We start from the raw sequence: 21,953 nt of genomic DNA, 5'->3' as shown, positions 1-21,953 counted from the left end.
AGGAAGCACCAGAGTTAGAAGCCCAAGGCAGGAAGGCTGTTGATCAGCTCTGAGCTGTGATAACAAGGGCCCTGAAGGAAGGCCTGGCTCACTGTACTGAGGGGCTAGAGACCCAAACAGCTGATCCTCCTGGGAGCGGCTGTACTTTAAAGATCATGGGTTGCTTATTGACAGGGATACATTCTGAGAAATCAGTCTTCAGGTGATTTTGTCATTGAACATCACAGCGGGCACTGCCACAAACCCAGATGGTGTAGCCTGCTGCACACCTAGACTATGTGGTCCTGCCTATTGCTCCTAGGCTACAAACCTACATAGCAGTGACTATGCTGAATACTGTAGGCAACTGTGACACAATGGTAAGCACTTGTGTATCTAACATAGAAAAGGAACATAGAAAAGGAACAGTAAAATATGGTATAAAAAGTTTTAAAGTGGTGCACCTTTAAGGGCACTTATAGGAGTGGGAGTTGCTCCGGGTGAGTCAGTGAGTGGTGAGTGAATGTGAAGGTTGAGGACATCACTGGACGGCTCTGTAGGCTTTACAAACACTATACACTTCGGCTACATTACGTTTATAAAAACATTTTTCTTTCTTCAGTAATAAATTTAGCCTTAGTTTACTGTAACTTTTTTACTTTATAAACTTTTTAGGCTGAACCTACTGTCTCACGCCTATAATCCCATCACTTTGGGAGGCTGAAGAGAAAGGATTGCTTGAGCCCAGGAATTCAAGGTTAGAGAGAGCTATGACTGGGCCACTGAATGCCAGCCTAAGCAACAGAATGAGACCCTGTCTCTAAACAAGTAAAAGAGGGTGGCGCCTGTGGCTCAGTTGGTAAGGCACTGGCCCCATATACCGAGGGTGGTGGGTTCAAACCCGGCCCCAGCCAAACTGCAACCAAAAAATAGCCGGGTGTTGTGGCGGGTGCCTGTAGTCCCAGCTACTCAGGAGCTGAGGCAAGAGAATCGCTTAAGCCCAGGAGCTGGAGTTTGCTGTGAGCTGTGTGATGCCACGGCACTCTACTGAGGGCCATAAAGTGAGACTCTGTCTCTACAAAAAAAATAAATAAAAAAGTAAAAGATTTAAAAGTTTTAAATTAAAAAAAATTTTTTGACTATTTCTTAATAACCCCTAACTTAAAACACAAACACCTGGTACAGCTGTTGGAAAATATCTTTTTTCCTTATATCCTCATTCTATACACTTTTTACTATTTAAAATTTCTCTTGGCTTGGCACTTGTAGCTCAGGGACTAGGGTGCCGGCATGTACACTGGGGCTGGCCTGGGCCTGCCAAACAACAATGACAACTACAACAACAACAAAAAAATAGCTGGGCATTGTGGCAGGTGCTTGTAGTCCCAGCTACTCAGGAGGCTGAGGTGAGAGAATCGCTTAAGCCCAAGAGTTTGAGGTTGCTGTGAGCTGTGATGCCACAGCACACTACCGAGGGTGACACAGTGAGACTCTGACTCAAAAAAAAAATTCTCTTTTTTAAACTTTTTTGTTAAAAACTAAGACAGAAACACACAGATTAGCCTAGGCCTGACTGGGATCAGGATCAAGCAGTATCACTGCCTTCTGCCTCCACATCTTGTCCCACTAAGATGGTGGTTCTCAACCTTCCTAATGCCGCGACCCTTTAATACAGTTCCTCATGTTGTGGTAACCCCCAACCATACAATTATCTTCTTTGCTACTTCATAACTGTAATTTTGCTACTGTTATGAATCGTAATGTAAATATCTGATATGTAGGATGTGTTTTCATTGTTACAAAGAGGTCGGACCCACAGGTTGAGAACTGCTGCCCTAGGAGGTCTTCAGGGGCAATAATACACATGGAGCTGTCATTTCCTATGGTAACAGTGTCTTCTTCTGGAACACCTCCTGAAACACCTCCCTGAAGCTGTTTTAAGCTTTTAAAAAAAAATTAGTAGAAAAAATAATGGTAAAAACATAGTATAGTAAACACATAAGCCAGTAATATAGTTGTTCATAGCTGTTATGAAGTACTGTGTACCTAACTGTGTATGTTACACTTGTGTCTGACTGGCAGTGCAGTGAGTGGGTGTGTTTACACCAGCATCACCACAAACATGAATAATGTGCTGCACTACAACTTTGTTTATTTATTTATTTACTTACTTATTTATTTTGAGACAGAGTCTCACAATGTCGCCCTTGGTAGAGTGCCATGGCATCACAGCTCACGGCAACCTCTAACTCTTGGGCGTAAGTGATTCTCTTGCCTCAGCCTCCCAAGTAGCTGGGACTACAGGCGCCCACCACAACTCCCGGCTATGTTTTTTTGTTGCAGTTGTCATTGTTGCTTAGCAGGATAGGGCCAGGTTCAAACCCTACAGCCTCGGTGCATGTAGCTGGTGCTGTCACCACTGTGCTATGGGCGCCGAGCCTGCACTACAACTCTATAAAGGCTACCACATCACTAGGTGGTAGGAATTTTTCAGCTCATTTTAATCTTATGGTACCACTGTTGTATGTACCATCCATCATAGACCAAAATGTCATTATTTGGCTCATGATTGTACAGAGAAGACAATGTCCAACTGAAAGGAATGGATGACTAATGGTGTTAATTAGAATGTGTATTTGGTGGCCATGGTGAGGTGAGCTTCCTGATCTCTTTGAAGACTTAAACCAATGGTGATGAGGAGAGGGAGCAGGAGAGGGGAGGCACATTGGAGGTGGAGGCCCACAGACCAAGCAGCCTCATGGGCTGGACTGTCTTGTAGGTCTTTTTCTACTGGTGGGAGGAATGGCAGTCTTCATACAGGCCCAGGCTGGGGTCCTGCCGGGCCAGAGGACCTTGGGTGAAGAACGCAGGCCTGGGCAGCCAGGCTTCCTGCGTGGGCTCGAGCTGCTAGGGAGAGGCCCTTGCCAGTCTGTCTGGGGACCCTGGGGCAGGGCAGGGAGAGGTGCTGGGCAGGACCAGCTGGCTGCCAGGGCCCTGGTCCTCACCCTCTGAGAGTGGAAGGGTGGGGGTGGCGGACGCAGCGTTCCTGGCTGGGAGCCCAGAGGAGTCTTTTGTAATCACAACATGATCTCGTGTGCTGAGCGGCAAAGCCGGCAGGGAGAGGCCGGCCGAGGCCTGGCTCCGGTGGCTCCAGCTTCCCTCCTGCTCTGGCTCCCCCAGGGCTGCTCTGGAATTCTCTCCGTGCCAGCAGTTGCCATGCACTCAGCTGTGAGTGGCACTTCGCCTTTACAGGGGGGCTTTTTGGGCCTGGGAGGGGGCTGGCATACTGGGCAGCCATACGCTGGGGGCAAATGGGGACAGCTGGGCCTGGGAGGAGGAGAGCTGTGACTAGGCGGGTAGAAGGCTGGGCAGGGACACTGGCTACATAGGAGACCCTGAAACCAGACAGAGAGGATCCTAGGATCTTGAGCAGAAACTCGGCCTGCCCAGGGTGGTTCTCTGGCTGGGGCTGCCAACAAAGCTTGCTCTCTCCTGCCCCAGTCTCCTGCCAGAAGCTCAGGGCCTGGAGAGGTTGGGCCTGAGGTAGCCGCTCTTTCCTATAGGCTGGGCACAGGTGTGGGGAGTGGGGTCCAGGGCCTGAGAGCCCAGGACTTAGCCAGGGCCTCCCTTTTTTCTGTGGTTCTGGATCTAGAAACCAAACAGCTCCCCACCTCGACCTCCCGAATCCCCTGGCAGCTTCCCAGTCACAGCAGGTTTCACTGCCAGAGCCATTTATAACTCCCATTCCAGGATCTGCTTCTCCAGCAGTGAAGCTCCCTGGAGAGCTGGGGGGAGGGGCAGCCCAATGCTGGGAGCTGTAGCTCTGGGTTTTAGGCCCTGACCTGAGCACGGGCAGACAGGCCTCGCCGGAATGGGGGATTGGGACCATCTGTGGTGGGCCATCTCCCTGAGTGACCCCCTTCCTTCCTGTGTGACTGAGCTTGGGTCTGTTCCTTGTGTGGTAAGAATAAGGTAGGGTGGGCAAATGTGAAAGTTGGGGAACAGGGAAGGGGTGGGCCTATCAGACAGGAGCTTGGGTTCCCTGCCTTCTGCAGGGGCCTCACAGAATGGAGTCCCCAATGAGCAGGCAGGAGGAGAAGGATGCAGAGCTGGATCGGAGGATAGTTGCCTTGCGCAAGAAGAACCAGGCCTTGCTACGCAGGTACCAGGTGAGTGGGCTGGGACAGGGCCTGGGAGGACCGACCTGGCAGCCACTCCCTGGCTGACCTGCGTGTGCTTGCATGATGGTCTCTCTCTGCACACTCAGGACTGTCTCTGGGCCTGGGGTCAGAGTTAGGGTGGGCACGGCCCCTCTCAAGGGCTTGGTCAGGGTCCCAGGGACTTGTGACATGGTGCCTCTGCCCCCTGGTGTCCCACTGGTGTCTCTCCATGTAGGCCTATCAGCATCTGTGTCTCTGTGCACCTGGGGGGCCGTGTGCTGACCCTGGGCCCTCCCACAGGAGATCCAGGAAGACCGTCGGCAGGCAGAGCAGGGGGGCATGGCTGTGACCACACCAGGGCTCCTCCGACCTGATGGCCTCACTGTCACTATCAGCCAGGTTCCCGGTGTAAGCCTTACTCTGGGAGACAGGGAGGGTGACAGGGATTTGGGTGCCCAGCCTGTGTCAGGGAAGGACACTTGTCTCGGCTCCCCTTCTCCTACTTTCCATTCTGGGGTCCATGCCCAGCTCCCAACCTTCCACAGCCAGATCACTTCTGTCTGCCACCAAAGGGCCACATCTGAAAGGCCGCCCAGTGGAAGCCTCCTCATACCCTTTTCTAGTCCTACCGCCCTGCACTTACTCTCCAAAGCACAGACAGCTCCTAAAACCCCTGCAGGATGTAGAGGACAGAGAAGTTGGGAGTGAGTGCCAGGAACAGTGTCTCAGGGACAGAGCTCCATTGTCTGAGTGCTCTGGATTTCCCAGCTCAGTGATGACGGGCCACTGTGGCATCTTGGGCCCTAGTGTGGCCCCAGGCCCTGATAACAAAATGCCATTGGCATGTGAACTCCTTGTGGGAGTCCACTCTTCCATGGGCATTCCAGGGAGGGCTGGGGCTGGAACCCAGGCCTGGGGAACCACCCAGAGGACCCAGCACCCAAGTCCTGCCCAGTGCTGCCTGTGTGGTCTGAGGGTTTTCATTCTGCAGGAGAAGCGGGTGGTCAGCAGGAACTGGGCAAGGAGCACCCTTGGACCCCAAGAGGGCAATGAGATGCTTCAGCATGAAGATGCAGAGGACTGCAGGGGCATGTTCTGCCTGGGGCAGCGGGTGGAGCTGGCTGTGACCATGGAAAACAAAGCTGAGGTGAGCAGAGTGGGTGGAGAAGTACAGATCAGGGGCAGCCTCCCCTTCCCTGGCGCTGCCATGCTGCCCATCTTCATTTTCCCCAGGCCAAACGAATTGTAAGTGAAAAGCCCAGCAAAGCAAGGAACCAGGGCACAGATGGGTCACATGGACGGTATGGGGGTAGGAGCCTTTCCATACCAATGGCCATGAGCTCGGATTCTGCATGGAAGGTATATCTTCAAGCGGGGGCAGCGACTTGAATGTGGATGTCCCCATTTAGGGAAGGCAGAGAAGCTGAGTCAGGTATGGCCCTTATCTTGAAGGACATGGTTGAGGCAGCACCTGCAAGAATTCCCAGCCCTCCTTCCTTTCTCTGGCCAGTCCCCACTTTGGGCAGGCCTTACAGTGAGAGAGTCTAAGCTAGAGATATGTTCCAGTCCCCTATTCCAGATATCCCTGAAAGTGATGGTGGAGAAGGGGAGAAGGCCAGAGGGTGTAGGGGACTGGCCCTGTGCCAGGTGTGACCTCTAGGTGGCAGCAGTCCCTAGTCCTTGCTCTTGCTCACAGCCTCCGGGTGCCCCGCCCACTCTGGGCCCGTCTACACCCCTGTAGCAACCTTGGGGTTGGGTGCCATTGCTATCCCCATTTTAAGGATGAGAAAATGATAGATACACAGAGAGTTACTTGCCCCAAACACAAACAGCTAATCAGGGAATGGAAACCATGCCCAGCATGTTAGAGGTGGAAGGGACCAGATGGGGATGTGGAAACCCTGAGAGAAGAAGGGCTAAGCTGAATCTCCGGATCTCTATGCCAAGCTTCTTTCTGCTTCTACTACATGGTGCTGAGTGTCTTCTCCTTGCAGGGTGTGCGGGAGCCCTGGAGTCCAGGTGTGGTCCCAGCCCCAGTCCCCCAACAGCCAGTGAGGGAGCCCCCAGGGGTGGGCTGGGACTATGCCCAGTGGAAACAGGAGCGGGAGCAGATCGACCTGGCCCGCCTCGCCCGGCACAGAGATGCACAGGGTGACTGGCGCCGCCCGTGGGACCTGGACAAGGCCAAACCCACGTGGGTGGCAGGGCTGGGTGGCTGGGTTGGCTGACATGCTTGTGGTACTGGGGTAGCTAACTGTGGCTGCTACCTGGCGGGGCAGTGGGACCCTCCCCAGGATGGAGAGGACCTTGTCTGGGCCCTCTGGGCAGGCCCTGGGCTCAGGGCTCTATGTGGGCACTGGTTTCCCCGTATTTCTTGGAACATCATCTCCTCTTGCCCTCAATTGTGGGGTTGGGGTTGGAGGAGGTGGTGTCAGAAAGGGCTGCTGCTGCCTCTGTCCTTCCTGGTACAAGCAGCCTGCCTCCCTCCTCTGTCCACACAGGCTCCGCAACTGCAGCAGGCCTGGGGAAGAGGGCCCAGCCAGGGTGGGCAGCAGAAAGGGTGAGCCAACACCCACCTAAGCCCTCCCTCCTTGGAGTTTTTCACCTCTTCATGCCCTTTGTCCTCTCATTTTGCTATCTCTGCATTTCCTGCTTGTTTTCGGAGCTGAAAGGTAGCATCCCTCACCATTAGACCTCACTAAGACCTCCTTTCCTGCTTTCTGAGCTCATAGCTCCTGCTTGGGTTCTGACCTGGGAGAAGGCTCTGTGGTGGCCTACTCTGGGTTCCTTTTGAGGTGCTGGTCTCCAGTGGTGAAGTACTAGTGGCCCTGGCCTGCTGAATGAACAGCTCTGTGGACTTCCAGTCCCCTCACTTTACACACGGGAAGCTGGGGCTCTCAGAGGTGGGCAAGTCACCTGGCCAGAGTGTGGTAAAGCAACCACAAGATCCCCAGCCCAGGGCTCTTTGTGGGGGGAGGGTTCAGGAAGCTCATAATTGGGCTAAGGACTGACAGCTTCCTGGTGCTGGAAGAACCTGTGTTCTTGCTTTGGATCCTTTGCTACCCCACCCTTTCCCTATTTCCTTTGCCTCGCTTAGGTCCCAGGAGCCAGCGGAAGCTACAGCCCTCACCAGTGCCCCCTGATGGAAAAGGTGAGTTGGTGGGGGAGGAGCAGGGACCCATTAGCAGGTGGGGGGAACTGGCTGCTATGCCCCACATCTCTCCTGGATTGTGGACCATCTCTTACAGGCCGAGGTGGGCAATCTGGGAGACCCTTGGTGGCATCCACCACAGGCAGCAAAGCCCAAGGGAAGGAGAGGCTGACTGGCAGGGCCCGAAGGTAACAGGTGGCAGGGGACAAAATCAAGGCAGGCATTTGTGTGTCCCAATTTTCTGGACTGGTACCAGTTTAGGTGCCTGCTCTGTCCCAGGGGGCTCTGCCTCCTGGCTGACTGCTGCCTGGCGGCAGGTTAATGAGATGCTGGGAGAGGCCATCTGCAGAGGCAGCAGTGAAAGCCTGGTGCCTGGGGAGGCCAGTGGTAATTACAGGAGCTCCCTTCCCCCAGGAAGTGAGGTGTGCCTTTCCCAGGCAGCGCAGGTAGGGACATGCCTGGAGTCCCCACAGAATTCAAGGCGCTGCAGACTTGGCCATAAACAGCAGCTGGGGACCCAGGATGGGACCAGGGTAGGTGGCATTTAGAAGAAATTATTGGACTGGGGGGAAAGGCCAGTCTTGGAGGGGAGTGTCCTGGAGCCTTATTCTATCTCTGATCTTACTCTGAGACCCTTGGGCTTGGTGTCCCCCTGGGAAACATAGGCCACTGACTGAGGAGGGGTGATGTGAAGTGGGGTGGAGGTGGGCATAGGGGCTGCCACGTGCTATGTTTCTACAGGTGGGACATGAAGGAAGACAAGGAGGAGCTGGAGAGTCAGGAGGTGGGTACTTGGGCCTAGGATGGGGTGGGCTGGGGACTTGAGCCCTGAATTCACCAGCCAGCTGGGCTGTTCTCTTGTTTCAGGGAAGCCAAAGGACTGGCAAGACCCCCAGCGAGGAGGAACATGCACAGAAGCAGAGCGGGGTGGAGCCGGGCAGACCCGGGAGTGTCCCAGCAACCAGCCCAGCCCTGGCACCCCCAGAAGGGCCAAAAGGAGAGTCAGGCACTCCTACAGCCAGCTCTGCCCCTGGCTCTCCACGGGAGACTGATGTGACTCCCCTTGACCTCTCCCTAGGAAAGGCCAGAAGCCCTGGGCCTGCCGAGAGCACAGAGAGCACGTGTGTGCTCACTCCTAGGCCTGTGTCCCAGCCAGATGGTTCCCAGCAGCCCCTGGAGTGCAACAACCAGCAGGCTGCGCTGCAAGTCCAGACTTGCTTTGAGCCACACAGAGGAGCAGGAACCCTAGAGCCCAGAGAACACCGGTCTGGCAGGGCTGGGGCCCAGCAGGGCCTGGAACAGAGAAGCAGGGCCCCTAGAGGAACCAGCCAAAGGGCAAGAGGCACAGGAGGTGTGAGGAGAACGGGGGTCCTGGCCCTGCAGGAAGATGCTGAGCAAAGGCCCTGGGGGCTGGGGACCCAAGTGGGGAGAGGAAAGGGGAAGAACTCAGTCAAGACTTCTATGTGATGGATACCTGCTTGCTGGTGGCTTATGCCAGTCAGACTGAGCAGTGTGGCAAACTCTAGCAAGGCAACCTTGTGAGCGCCAGGAGGCTTCCTCCTGTACCTCACCTGACCATCCCGTGCACACATGTGTTTTCACGTGCAGGTACAGCCCTGGTGTGTTCCCATGCTGGCACCTGGTGTCTGAGGCTGCTAAGCCCTGGCCTGGACCTGTTGGCACCCAGGCCACAAACTTTCTCTGTTGTGGTGAGAGACCAAGGCTTAGTAGTCCTCGACACCTGGCTCTTCTGCCTTGCCATCATCCCCCCATGGCCTGGCCTCTCTCTCCAGCTGCTGGATCCTGGGTCCAAGTAGTCTCAGCAGCTAACATGGCCAACCCAGGTGTGGACCCTTTCCCATGGCCCTGCCTTGCACCCAGGTGACTCAGTCCCAGACTCACAGGATGGCTGAACCAGGGGACTCTCTGCCAGCTTCCTACCTCTTCCGAAGAGGAGGCTGAGGCCCAGAGAAAAGGAGGTCACCAAGCTGGCAGGGATTGGACTGGGAATAGAAGAGTTCAGGTCTTTTCTGAAAAGGAGGGTCTCTGGAAAGGCCTATTCTCTGAAGTGGGGTGTGGGGGGGGCAACCCCTTCTCCCCCACACCCAGGTCATACATTACATGCACCCTGAATGAAGGCAAGGGCCTGGCCCTGCAGCCCAGGGTCATTTCCTGCCCTTTTTTACTTCTTTCTCTCTACCTCTCCACACAAAGGCCAGGCAAAAGCCAGGACTGAGATCGGGATTCCAGAGACAGAAACAGTGGCTCCAGCTATTCATGACATCAGAACTTGTCTTTCCTACTTAGTCTCCATCTGGCCCCGCCCCTGAGGCCCACGTCTGGTGAATTATCCAGACTCCGCACAAGCTGTGGCTTCCTCTGATTTCAACAAACATTTCCTGAGCACCCACTACCAGTAATCCAGCCGGTAGGCGATGGTGACTTTGCCAGCAAGAGGGAGGGAAGAAACTCAGTCATCCGGTAGCTCTAGGCTGAACAGCAGGAGCTGTTCTCAGCTTTAGGTGCAGGACAGGCTGGGGGGAGGATGGTGGTAGGAGCCCAAAGGAACCATCCCACTGCTGCTTGGCAGAGGTAGGCCCTCCCCTCTCTTGTTATCCTGTCCTCTGCCTCAAGCCCTTGCCTGGGTCTCACCACCTTGTCCCTTCTGCTCCCCTCCTCTCTGGTCCTGCCACAGCTGTCTCTCTCTGCAGAGAGTCATGGGCCTCACATGCCCCTCTGAGACTCTAGGAGAGTCCTAATCAAACCTAGGACTTTGCTATTGGGGGAGCTGAGGAGGGAATATTACTTCAGCAGATCAGACTGTTTAGAGTGCTTCTTACATGTTAGCAGGAAGCGTAATGCAGATTCTAATTCTGTGTTCTGGGGAGAGCCTGAGCATCTGCATTTCTATTAGGTTCCAGGGGAGGCCCATGGTACTGGTTCCTGGATTATACTTTTGCATAGTAAAGTTTCCCACTTTGTTGTATGATGTTTGTGGGGCTGGAGACAAAGGCAGACCCTAGGTGGGTTGCTGGCTATGTAGGGGTTGAGAGGAAGCCAGATGGTGGGGGATTCCTGGCTTCAGAGTTGGGTGGGAAGCTGAGAGTCCTGGGGAAAATGCTTTGGAGGGCAGCAAGTACGTGGTGCTAACTTCCTGTAGTGCACAGTGAGAAAGCTAGTCAAGAAAGGGACGGGGTGAAGGGTGTGGAAGAGGTTGGAGTGAAGGGCGTGGAAGAGGTTGGTGTGGGGTTGATCAGAGGAATTTTGGAAAGGCTTGGAAACATTTCTATGTATGTGAGACATACTTAGGCCTGGGTGAAGACTCCAAACTCAAGTTTTTCTCTTGTCTTCCAGTCACAAGTAAATGACTTTGGTGTGTGGTCCAGGCCTTGGAATCTTTAACTCTAAAACGATGGAGTCAGTATAAAGTGGGTTCAGGCAGAGCCCTTGAATTCAGGTATCTCCAGAAATGATTACGGTCAAGAATTCAAGTTCTGATTGGGTGTAGTGGCTCACACCCGTAATCCCAGGTCTTTGAGAGGTGAGGCAAGAGGATTGCTTAAACCCAGGAGTTTGAAACCAGCCTGGCAAACATAGTAAGACCCTGTCTCTATAAAAAATTAGCTAGGCATGGTGGTGCACACCTGTAATCCTAGCTACTTGGGAGGCTGAGGTAGGAGGATCGTTCACACCCAAGGAATTCAAGGTTGCAGTGAGGTATAATTGCACCACTGCACTCCAGCCTAAGCAATAGAGTGACACTTTACAAAGAAAGGAATTTGAATTCTAAGACTCACCATCTGCTCCCAAACCCCCAATGCTGCCAACTGTACAGCTGTGCCTTCATTAAAGGTATGTGCCAAGGCAAGTTTGGCCGTGGGATGAGGATGTAGTAATCAGATAGAGCTCTGATTCAGCCCTCCCAGAGGGACCTAAGCAGGAGAGAAAGCTAGGCAGAATAGGAGTAACATCCAGAAGGATGTTAAGAGGAGGGATGTGAAAAAATTAAAAAAAAAAAAGAGGAGGGATGTGACTGAAGTCACCAGGGTTTGGAGAAAATAGAGACTGGTCCATAATGTCTTCACTGCAGTAATATGGAGCTTTTCTCAAAAAAGGAGAATTCTGGGTGGTACCTGTGGCTCAGTGGGCAGGGTGTCGGCCCCATATACCCAGGGTGGTGGGTTCGAACCCGGCCCCAGTCAAAGTGCAACAAAACAAAAAATAGTGGGGCGTTGTGGTGGGCACCTGTAGTCCCAGCTGCTTGGGAGGCTGAGGCAAGAGAATTGCTTAAGCCCAGGAGTTGGAGGTTGCTGTGAGCTTTGACACCATAGCACTCTACTGAGGGCGATAAAGTGAGATTCTGTCTCTTAAAAAAAAAAAAAAAAGTGAATGCTTTTTTTTGAGACAACAGTCTCACTCTGTTGCCCAGGCTAGAGTGCCATGGCATCAGCCTAGCTCACAACAACCTAACACTCCTGGGTTTAAGCGATCCTCCTGCCTCAGCCTCCAAAATAGCTGGGACTACAGGCGCCTGCCACAGTGCCCAGCTAATTTTTCTACTTTTAGTAGAGAGAGGGTCTTGCCTTTCCTCGGGTTGGTCTCAAGCACCTGAGCTCAACGGATCCTTCTGTCTCAAGCTTCTAGAGTGCTAGGATTACAGGTGAGAGCCACCACACCAGGCCAAAAAAGGAGAGCTCTTTAGGGGAAGCAATAGCTATGACAGTGGCCCCAGCCATCTGTCCAGATTGTGGCTACCCCTTTTGCTCTAGGATGGAACCAGCTATGGAGTATGAGGAAAGCACAGTTAGATGCCCCTCCACAGGTGTTGGGTCATTGAAGCTGTTTGTAGCTCTTCCTGGCTCCTTCATTTAAAGCCCTGGTTGGGAAGCCTCTTCTTAAAAAATGGCAGGTTGTCATCAATCACTGCTATCCAGAACCCAGGCACAAGGCTAGAGGAGCTAAGAAAGGAGGGCACACAGAGGAGGAAGGAGCCAGGAGGGAGATGATAGCTTTCCCCAGGGCCTTAAAGCAAGGAGGGCAGGACAGAGGACTCTCCATCCCAAGCCCATCTCTAACAGATGGCAGAAGGGAAATGCAGTAGACCAGCCTGCAAGACATGTGTTTTGGTGACAGGGAGCATGGTTAAATGGAATAAGCACAGGCCTTCGAATCTGACTGACTGAATCTGAACCCAAGATCTGACACGTCAGCTAGGTGACCTTGATCAATTTTAACCTTTAAAAGTCTCAGTCTTGCCTGCAAAATGAGGCTAGGAATACTTACTTTGAAGGGTTTCTGAAAAACTGAAGAAATATACCCAACACACATTAGACTCTCTCTGCAGTGGCTTGGCATACAGAAGGCACTCAATAAATACTTGTTGAATAAATGAAGTACCTATTTGGTGTGACCCCCACTTGTCTTTTTCTTTACCTTCTCTTCTAGCCTGATCTTCACTGGTGGGGGGTGGGGAGCAATGGCTTTCAGGGAAACCAGGGATGGTTTGTAAAGTTTATCCAGCCTTCCTGGACAGTTGGCTTCTTTTAATCACCCTGGGTGGTCTAGTGGCGTCAAGAGCCTCAGGGAGTACCCTTGCTTTTACAGGCAGTGGCCTCTGTCCTTATGCACTGGCTCTACCTCATTTCCCCCCGAACTCTGCACACTGGCTCTCACAGCTCAGAGTGGGTCCTCTTTTCTTCTGTTAACATCAGTAGCAATCTCACACCACAGTTTTTGCTTCTGCTTTTCCCCAGAATGAACCTCCTTGCAGAGTTTGCTCCATGCCTCCCAGAGTTACGTTTCCTCACCCAAAGAAGTAGCAGGACTGCATTCTGTTTATGATCAAGGGAGAATTGGGGATCTACGGAAGCAGGGGATCCTTGCCTATCTAACAAGGCACAAGTTTGGAAGGTTTGACCACTGGTCAACTCCAGCCCTAATCCTGGCTGCAGGATAGGAATAACAGAAGATAGTGGCTGGGTGTGGTGGCTCACACCTGTAATCTCAGCACTCTGGGAGGATGAGGCCAAAGGATCCCTAGAGCTTAGGAGTTTGAGATCAGCCTGAGCCAAGAGCAAGGTGGCCCTCCTCCCCCATCTCTACTAAAAATAGAAAAAATATCTAAGGCATTGTGGCCAGTGCCTATAGTCCCAACTACTGGGGAGGATGAGGCAAGAGTTTGAGGTTGCTGTGAACTATGACACTATGACACCAGGACCCTCTACCTAGGGCGACAGAGTAAGACTGTTTCTAAAAAAAAAAAAAAAAAAAGAAGAAGAAAAAGAAGCAAGCTAGTACTAGCTCTCAAAAGAACAAAGGAAATGGCAAAACTCCCCTTCTTGTTTTGGGAACTAAATCAAGTTAAGGGGGTCAATAGAATAGGAGAAATTAAGGACGTGGCTTCATGTGTCTCTTGAGTCATTTATCAGAGTCCACAGACCCCACAAATATCACCTCCTGAGCAAGGGTTATCAGGGCTCATGAGGAAGGGCTGACAGAGGCTGACCACAATCCCACAGAAGGGGGAGAAGTTAGGCTGGGAAAGGAATGAGAGGAGACAGCAGAAACCATGGGCTGGGTCTAGTCACAGCCTCTCATTAAGCATCCACTCAACGCCAGGGAAGTGAAATAGCACAGACCTGGCACCAGAAAGAACAAATGTGGCACCCACTGCTCCTTTTAAGGACTGGCTGGAGAAGCAGCAGGCCTCAGGGCAGGAGGTGAGGCAAACACACCAGTACCTTGGGGGCGGGGGCTCTTTCAGGCCTGTCTCCTTCTTAACAAGCTCTCCAGGGCAAGTTCTCTGGCAACCATCAAAAATAATGGACAATGTAGGATTTTTACAGACACTGCGGACATACTGGTTCCTCTTCGTCCCTCTGGGCTCAGCCAAGAAAAAAAGATTGAAAGTCACCTTAATAACCATGCATCAAAAGAGAACTATCCTAACCCTAAGTTACTGAATCAGAAGGAAAGGCTGGGCCAGTGGTTCTCAAATTTCAGTATGTATCAGAATCACCTGGAAGGCTGATTAAAGCAGAATGCCGGCTTCCACTTGCTGAATTTCTCACTCAGTTGGCCTGGGATGGGTCTAAAGTGTCATCATTTTAGCAAATTCCCAGCTGACACTGATGCTGTTGATCTGGGCATTGGTGTAATGTTTACTACCTACCCCTGCACATTTCTTTCTTTCTGTGCATTTTTCTTTTTTTTTTTAATTTTAGCTTGCTTGTTCATTCTTCTTCGTTTGAAGTACTTTTTTTTTTTGTTCATTTTCTTTCTTCTTTTTTAAATTGTTCATCCTCTGGCGATGCTCTGTCCCCTTGCCTCCCCAGTAGCTGGGATTATAGACGCCCACCACAACATCTGGCTGTTTTTGATGTTAGCAGAGATGGGGTCTTACTCTGGCTCACTGCTGCTCATACTGGTCTCGAACCTCTGAGATCAGGCAATCCACCCGCCTCGGCCTCCCACAGCGCTGAGACTACAGGCGTGAGCCACCACGCCCGGCCCTTTCTGTGCATTTTTCCCCACAGGGACAGACATTCCCTTGAAAATATATTTCTTCATGTGTATACACTGTACTTGTAGCCCAAGATCTCAAGGCCCTTTCATATCTATTACCTCCATTTGCTCTCATGAATTCCCACTTGGTTAAGAGAAAAGAGAGGTCAAAGGCCTTAACTACTGCCATGTGGAGTCCTCAGGTTTCCTGTCTTCCAGTGCCAGGGGTCTTTCCCAAGAACACTCTGCTTCCCCACCCAGGTCCTTGTGATGCTGGGAGGCCTCTACAGCTCACAGACTGGCTGTTGTGACTTGACACTGCCCAGGCTACCAATGGGTTGCTGATGGGACAAGTGGGCCTCCAGGACACAAGTTGGAAGAGACCTCAACTCATGACCCCCAATACTGAGGTAGCAGAGAAAGGTAGACATATTTGAAAGGAAATCCTTGGTATAATCAACACAATTGCTTTTTTTGGACACGTTGGTTTGGGGACGTTTGAGGCTCACTTGGCACACCATAGACACTAAATAAATAGTTCTTGAATTAATGGCAGTAACTTGTGGAAAATATTCCCAACACTACTAGTTAGAATCTTATTACCATTTAACTGATAAAGTATTGCAAAAACAGATTATTGAGGACAACAGGGTAGTTGTAACAAGACTCTTATGCCACTGTAAATTCCTTAAAGGCAAGAACCATCTGGTAATTTTCTGATCTGTTAGTAGTAGCTTAATAAATGTTTATAGAATTGAATGCGGCCAGGGAAGCTGACTTGACCAGACTGTTTCCTCCTGGCCAGGTGGCTCATGTGCAGGGTATATCACTGGGAGCTATGGCTGTTTCTGTGTAGGATAAAGTGCCTGGTAAACCTGGGTGTGTGGTAAAGAGGCTTTTTGTTTGTTTTTTTAATTACCTACTGGAGGGAACAGAAAGCACAACGGGCTGGCAGCAGCAAACCACAGACTATGTAAGCAAGTGGAACAGATGTGACAAAAAAACTTTCAACAGCAGGTATTTTTATAGCCAACATCAGGCGGTCCGGATGGGGCAGACGAGACAATGAATGGATCATGTCTATTAAGCACCACATGGAATACAGCTATGAACTTCTGGCACCTGGGGAGAACCAGTGACCAAGCCAGAGTCCCACCACTTGGAAATAAAGAAACTGAGGCCAAAGAGGTCAGTGCAGCTATGATTTGTAGGGGTTCTCTTTAGCAACTCGCTCCCCTCCCCTTGAACCAAATTATGGGTTGTGGATATGGGTACACGAGTACATTACGGCAGGGACATGACAATGGCACTAAGGCAAATCCCATCCAACACAATGATCAACAAACTCCGAGCAGCCATTGCTCTGTGCCAGGCACTGAGCACTGGTCATGAGAAATGAGCAAAGTCACCACAGCCCCTCCCTCTACCAAGGGACACTAGGGAAAAATAAAGTACAGCTGTGGCCTTTTGTTACTGAATTGTAATTCCAGAAATATCTCCATTCTCTGTAGACAGGAAAGGGAGGACAATTATTACCCCTTTTAAAAAGCTGCGGTAGCCCTAAAGCTTGTGACCTGACCTTTCAGTTCTCCTTAAAGAAACATGTAGAAACAAGTAGATGCTCTGCATTCAGCATTTCCAAACAGGATATAAATACTCAACTAAAGAACAGCTAGCTTAGAATTCCCTGGTGAAAACTTATAAACAAGGTAAACAGAAAAGCTTTTAAAGCTGTGGTGTCATGCCACATAGAAATCTACAGCTGTTAGAAATATTTCTTAGGCTTAAAACTTGAGAAAGACAGTTCTTTGTACTTCAGCATCAATGCAGGAAAGAGAAGACACCCTTACAAACTAAGTCTGAAGAGCTCCCTGTCTCCCCCCCTACCCCACACCCACAAACTTCACCTTCAAGGGAGGATATCTCTTCCTTCAAATTCAGGCTGTCAGGGAATAAATAAATGGTCATAGTAACTTCTAATATAAGCAAACACAGAAATGGTCCCAGTAGTCCAGGTGCAAAGTGGTTAGAGGAAAAGTAATCTCTGCACAGACCTCTTCTTTCTGGCTTAAAACCTCATAGACATTTCCAGCTATGTTCTAACCCTTGAAAATAAAGCTCTGCTGACCACTGCTCCCCAGCCAGCCAGGCCCTGTTCTCATCAGCCAGCAGGTTCCTGCTGCACGTACTGCTCTGTGTCCAACATGTGAAACCGTGTGCAGCTGTAGAAGCCACATGTCGCTGTCTGCAGAAAGGAGGGGCTGACTACTAGAGCCTCGGAAACTCTTTCACTCCCCTTCTGCTCTGCCTTACCAAGCCCTCTCACAGAAAGCCATTGTGTAGGCTGAAGAGGGAAATAAAAGAAGGGCGGACTTTTTCCATGCCTCCCTGCAGACTACAAGGTGATGTAAAAGAACAGTACCTACCCCCCCAACAGCTCTGCTGAAGTGCAGGCCTCAGGGGGCCCGCCGACACAGACTTCTCACTCCAGATTTGTACTGGGCAGCATTGTCTAATAATGAGCTGAGCTCAATTGCTTACCATGTATTTTGCAGCATAACTAATCCCTTATATTTGTGCTTTTCACCCACATCCTTTTTTGTTTGCTTTAAAGGGAAAAAAGCTTCACCTTTCAAGCAACCCACACCTCTCAGCCATTTGGCTCTCTTGCCTCCTCCAGGGAGACAAAGCTCCGACCGAGCACTGCAGATGCCTATCTCTCCTGGTGTTAGCACTTCTCCAGTTATGGAGGGGCCAGTAGTTTAAAGGTGAGAACAGTGATGCTATCAGGCAGCTTATCCTCACCTCAGCACTCAGCCAGCTAAATGTTTGAGATAAATCTTAATATTCATGCTTACTGGTCCCTTAGCTTCATCAGTTAGCCATCTACTCAGAATCCTTCCTGTAAAGCAGAACTTCCCAGCTTTTTTAAGGTTAGCAAAAGGTGACTCTTCTTCCCAACCCATGATCACTTTCTGACTAAGATGGATTCTGCCAACCTCCATTCATCAATTCATTCAAGCCATCAGGTACTATGAACAGCAGGGCAATTGCTTTTTCCTCCTAAACTTATTCATCACTAGCCATCCACCAAATCTCAGACCACTTACTCTCCCAATCTTTACTCCTTCCCATGAAGCACAGTAACAGAAATGGTAACATACACAGACGTAGGCAGAGTTCTCTTAGAATGTATTTTTGTTTACCTGAAAAATAAAACTTTTAAAAAATATACAGGACTTTTTGAGTACAGGAATATCTTAAATGGCTGAATTATAAATAATGTCTCTGGTCATGTTCACAGCTAGGGCTGGACCAAATGTCCTAATTCCAGTGAAGGCTTTAGAGTCAGGAGACCAGCAGCTGGACCTATGAGCGGTCTCCCTAGACTCTCTGATCCATCCCAAAGTGGATTGAAACAGTCCAGAAAACAGGGGTCGGGAAGGGGACAGGGGACTGGACTCCCAGATATTCTCCTATGTGTTCAAAGGATTCTTGGAATAAGAGATCAATTTACAAATTATTAAAATATAGGACTAAAAATTCACACAGTAAATATAAATTACAGGCTATATTGAAGTTATAAAGTGGCATTTTATGTTTTCCCCCCAGTCTCCCACCAAAAATTTAAAGGCCTCATAGGCTTCCTAATGACTGAAGACCTACTCAGCTGCTAAGAAATCTCTAGCCAAGAGACCTTGGAGGTGTTACCAGCCTGCTGGTAGGCTGTGACAGCTCAATTGTTATTATCTTGCCCACACCAGGACATGGCTTAAAACAAGGCTGTTGTCCTGTAAACTTGGATCAGAGCTAACTAGAATGTAGGCAAGAAAACGGGAGAGACCAACTGTTTCAGGACTCAGGTGGGTAAGTTTTTTATCTTTTTTTTCTTTTTTTTAAAAAGTGCCTCATTTCCCAAAAAGGAAGCACTAGGGGTTTGATATCTCATCCCTACCCACACATTCAGTTGCCTAAAAGCAAGTGGCAGAAGGAAATGGAATCCAAATTGAGGAAGCATAATTCTTGCTGCCCCAGAGCTATATGTATTGTCATTTCTCTTGATGTTTCTCACCTCCTTTAAAAATTTCAGGCTGCATTTAAGTACAGCTTATGGAAAAAGCAGATTCAAACTTCCATGGCTGGACTATTAACTGACTCTCCAAGCACAATCCTGAGTCTGAAGCCCACCTTCTAGCTTTTCTGATTCTGCAGTATAACTCAAAACCAGAGGACGTGTGATGAAAGCTCTGGTGTCACAACAGATTTCATCCCAGTCGCAGGGCTGCTTTGTTGCTATAGGCTCAGGAAAGATGGAAGGCAAAGGTGATTACTGGAACAAGACAAGATCTTGAGGAGCAGGGAAGTAAAAAAAAAGATAAAACACTTGCCAGTCACTCTACTTACAAAAGTTTGTTCTTCCTAAAAGAATTCTGTGCAGGGAGGGCCAGGATTGAAGCACAGCAGCATTGCTCTTTCCCTTCCTTCCTCCCTGGCCCATATCCAGATACTCAGGGCTGCAACAGGAAGCCTCTTTGGTGGGGGCATTAGGGTGGGAAGAGGAGGGGATCAGTACATTCCTCACCCTCCCTAAACTGCTTCTACTTTGCCTAAGGTTTTGCTCTGTCAATAGTATAAGAATGATTATACTCTTTTGTGCAAGAATGTCATAAACTTATCTTTCAAAAACAAGGGGAACAGGAGAGAAAGGATGATGAAAAAAAGCCGTGCCTGTGCTCTTCTGGCTAGGTGCACCATGGGGCCAGCAAATAGCCCTTGCTTGACCCCAGCAGTCAGCAGCTACCCAGGATGTGGGAGCATACATAGAGTTCTAAGTGATTATAGCTTCTAGTGCATATGTCAACAACTATATACAGGGATCTATAAATTAAATGCATTTCTGGCCACTGCAACTAGGTTGACGTACCTGAGCTCCACTACTTTTGGTGCTCTCCTTCTTGCGAGAGCTTCAGCTTATTAAAAAAGAGCCCCTACAGCTCCCTCCTTCCCCTGAGTCTTGGGGGAAAGCCCGAGTCACCCCGACACATAGGATACACCAGAGCAAGTGCCGCAGACAGGTTCGGTGCTGGGAGCTCCCCACCCCTCCCCCAACACCCCAGGCTCAGGGCCCTGGCACAGCGCGGTCCTGGGAAGACCAAACCCCGAGTCCCCGGCGAATCGTGGTCGCTTGGCTGAAGATCGGGTTTCGGGCCATGGGTTCCTGGGGCGAGCCGAGGATCTTAGAGGGTTAGGGGGGCGTTCACTCTCGTGGGGGTCTCCGGCGGGCTCCCTGCCTCATCCTGCTGCACAGTCCTGCCTCTGGGCTTGGGGAGAATGGTTTCCGGACGCCCCCCGGCGCAGGGGGTTCAACGACTCCTGGGCGCCGCCGCCGCTTCCTCCTGGTCCTCGTCGGGCCCACGCGGCCGCTCCAGTGGCCCGGCTTGGGGGCTGTCTGCAGGGGGTTCCGGAGGCATCGGCCGAGCCGCCTGCAGTGGGGGCGCAGCGCGTGGCGCCTCGCGGCGGGACAACCCGGTAGTGTTGGGCCCCGCCGCCGCTGCCCCTGAAGTCCCTGACGGGCCGGTGGCGTTGGAGCCGCCGGGGGGCGGGCCGGCACCCCCTCCCGAGGTCCCGGCGCCCACCGGCTGCCAGATGAGGCTATAGTAGACGGCGAGCACGATGGCGGCCAGCGACACGGAGAGCACGTAGGCAAACACGGTGGCGAGCCGGACCCACTTCTTGTTGGTCTTGGCCGCCATCTTCGCCTTCTTGTCCCCAGTGTAGGTGGCCGGCTTGCCCCGCTCGGCCGGGGCCGCGTCGCGCTCCTTCATGGGGGGGCCCCGGCCTTTGCCCCGGTGCTCCACTGCCCCGGCTGGAGGGGGCCTGGCGGCCTGCGAGGACTGGACAGAGGGCAGCCCAGCGCCCTCAGTTCCCGGCGGCTCTGAGCTCCGCCGCTCCTCACGCCGCCCGACCGCAGCCCGCCACCGCGTCGCAGAAGCCGCCGCCGGGGCCTGGGCCAGTCACCGCCGCCAGCGCCGCCGCCGCCGCCGGCCCGTCAGCTGCTTCCCCGCCGCCGCCACAGCCACAGCCGCCACAGCCGTCCGGCTCCGCGTCCCCATCCGCCGCCGCCGCCACGCGCTCTGCCGCCGCCGCCTGCCCGGCCGCCGCCTGCCCGGTCTCCAGTGGCCGCGCGGACAGCGCGCTCCTCTCCGGCCCGGCTCCCCCGCCTCGCGCGCCGGCAACAGGGGGCGGGGGAGAGCGCTGCTGGGGGCTGCCTCTTAAAAGGGCGACGCCGGGGTCCGGAAGTGCCGCGCGCAGAGGCGGGCTGCAGTCTGGCGCCGGGAGCCCCTTCGGGACGCCCGGTTAAGAGCGAGTTAAGGGCGACTGATTCTTAAAGGGGCGACGTCACTGCGGCCCATCGCGAGCTGGCACAGCGAAGCTGGGAGCCCCCGGCGCTTCTTTAAAAGGGGAACGGCATAGGGCCGGGTGGAGTGCGGAACTGGGAAGGGGGCGGAAGGAGCTGTCACATGGCAGACCTGCCAACTCTGGCACCTCCCTGCTTCTCCCTGAGGCTCGGAAGTGACAGGTGGAATAGCAGTCCCGGGTTCGGACCTCAGGCCTCGGTTTACCACCTGAAATAGGGGTGATACCACGCTCATGTTCCCGGCTCGTGCACCACTCCACGTACGCCCCCGGGCGGGTCTCCTAGGCCCTCTCACACCTAAAGAGCCTGGCTCACGTCCAGCGTGGACAGCCACGGAACCTGTAGTGCGCCCTGAGGCCACACCTGGTCATGTTCCTTCTCCCCATCCAGGCTGGGCTTCGGGGGTCTGCCAGAACCATCCCAAATCGCTGTCCTCTTTAAAGCCCTGGAATCAGGCTGCCCAGGCCTCTTGGAGCCTCCGGACCTAGCCACCGACTGAGCTGGTTCTCCAGACTGTTCTGCCGCCTGAGTCCCAAAGTTCACAACATGTCCTGGGTCTCTCTTTTTGGGTCTTCTGACACCCAGGTTTGGCCTTGATTTGGACCCAAGCTGCTGCCCTGAACCGGATGAGTCTGGTTCCCAGGGCTCCTCTTCTGGCCTCAAAGCCTGGGCGGTTGTCCACCCCTTCACCCCTTCTTTTACCCCTTCTCTTGTGAGGTGTGTCTTCCTTGGCTCCAGGTGG

General features: G+C 52.2%; 2 protein-coding genes across 2 annotated transcripts; one reads left to right on the top strand and one right to left on the bottom strand.

Annotated features, from left to right (window-relative positions):
* The first annotated feature begins 2,973 nt into the window (after positions 1 to 2,973).
* Positions 2,974 to 10,502, top strand: CCDC9B (coiled-coil domain containing 9B). Its single transcript, XM_053595396.1, is given in 12 exon segments — positions 2,974 to 3,207; positions 4,035 to 4,148; positions 4,440 to 4,547; positions 5,131 to 5,286; positions 5,373 to 5,498; positions 6,134 to 6,333; positions 6,641 to 6,699; positions 7,237 to 7,290; positions 7,388 to 7,478; positions 8,032 to 8,074; positions 8,158 to 8,650; positions 8,653 to 10,502. Coding segments are annotated over 12 exon segments (1,620 nt in total). The 5' UTR covers positions 2,974 to 3,063; the 3' UTR covers positions 8,685 to 10,502.
* A 7,462-nt stretch (positions 10,503 to 17,964) lies between these two features.
* On the bottom strand, positions 17,965 to 21,266 carry INAFM2 (InaF motif containing 2). Its single transcript, XM_053594670.1, has one exon. The coding sequence runs from the start codon at positions 20,616 to 20,618 to the stop codon at positions 20,157 to 20,159; it is 462 nt and encodes a 153-aa protein (XP_053450645.1). The 5' UTR covers positions 20,619 to 21,266; the 3' UTR covers positions 17,965 to 20,156.
* Between the last annotated feature and the right edge of the window lie 687 nt (positions 21,267 to 21,953).

This window comes from Nycticebus coucang, chromosome 6 (assembly GCF_027406575.1).
Source record: "Nycticebus coucang isolate mNycCou1 chromosome 6, mNycCou1.pri, whole genome shotgun sequence".
NCBI lineage: Eukaryota > Metazoa > Chordata > Mammalia > Primates > Lorisidae > Nycticebus > Nycticebus coucang.
The sequence above is the reverse complement of the archived record's forward strand: the minus strand, read 5'-3'. Positions and strand labels throughout refer to the sequence as shown.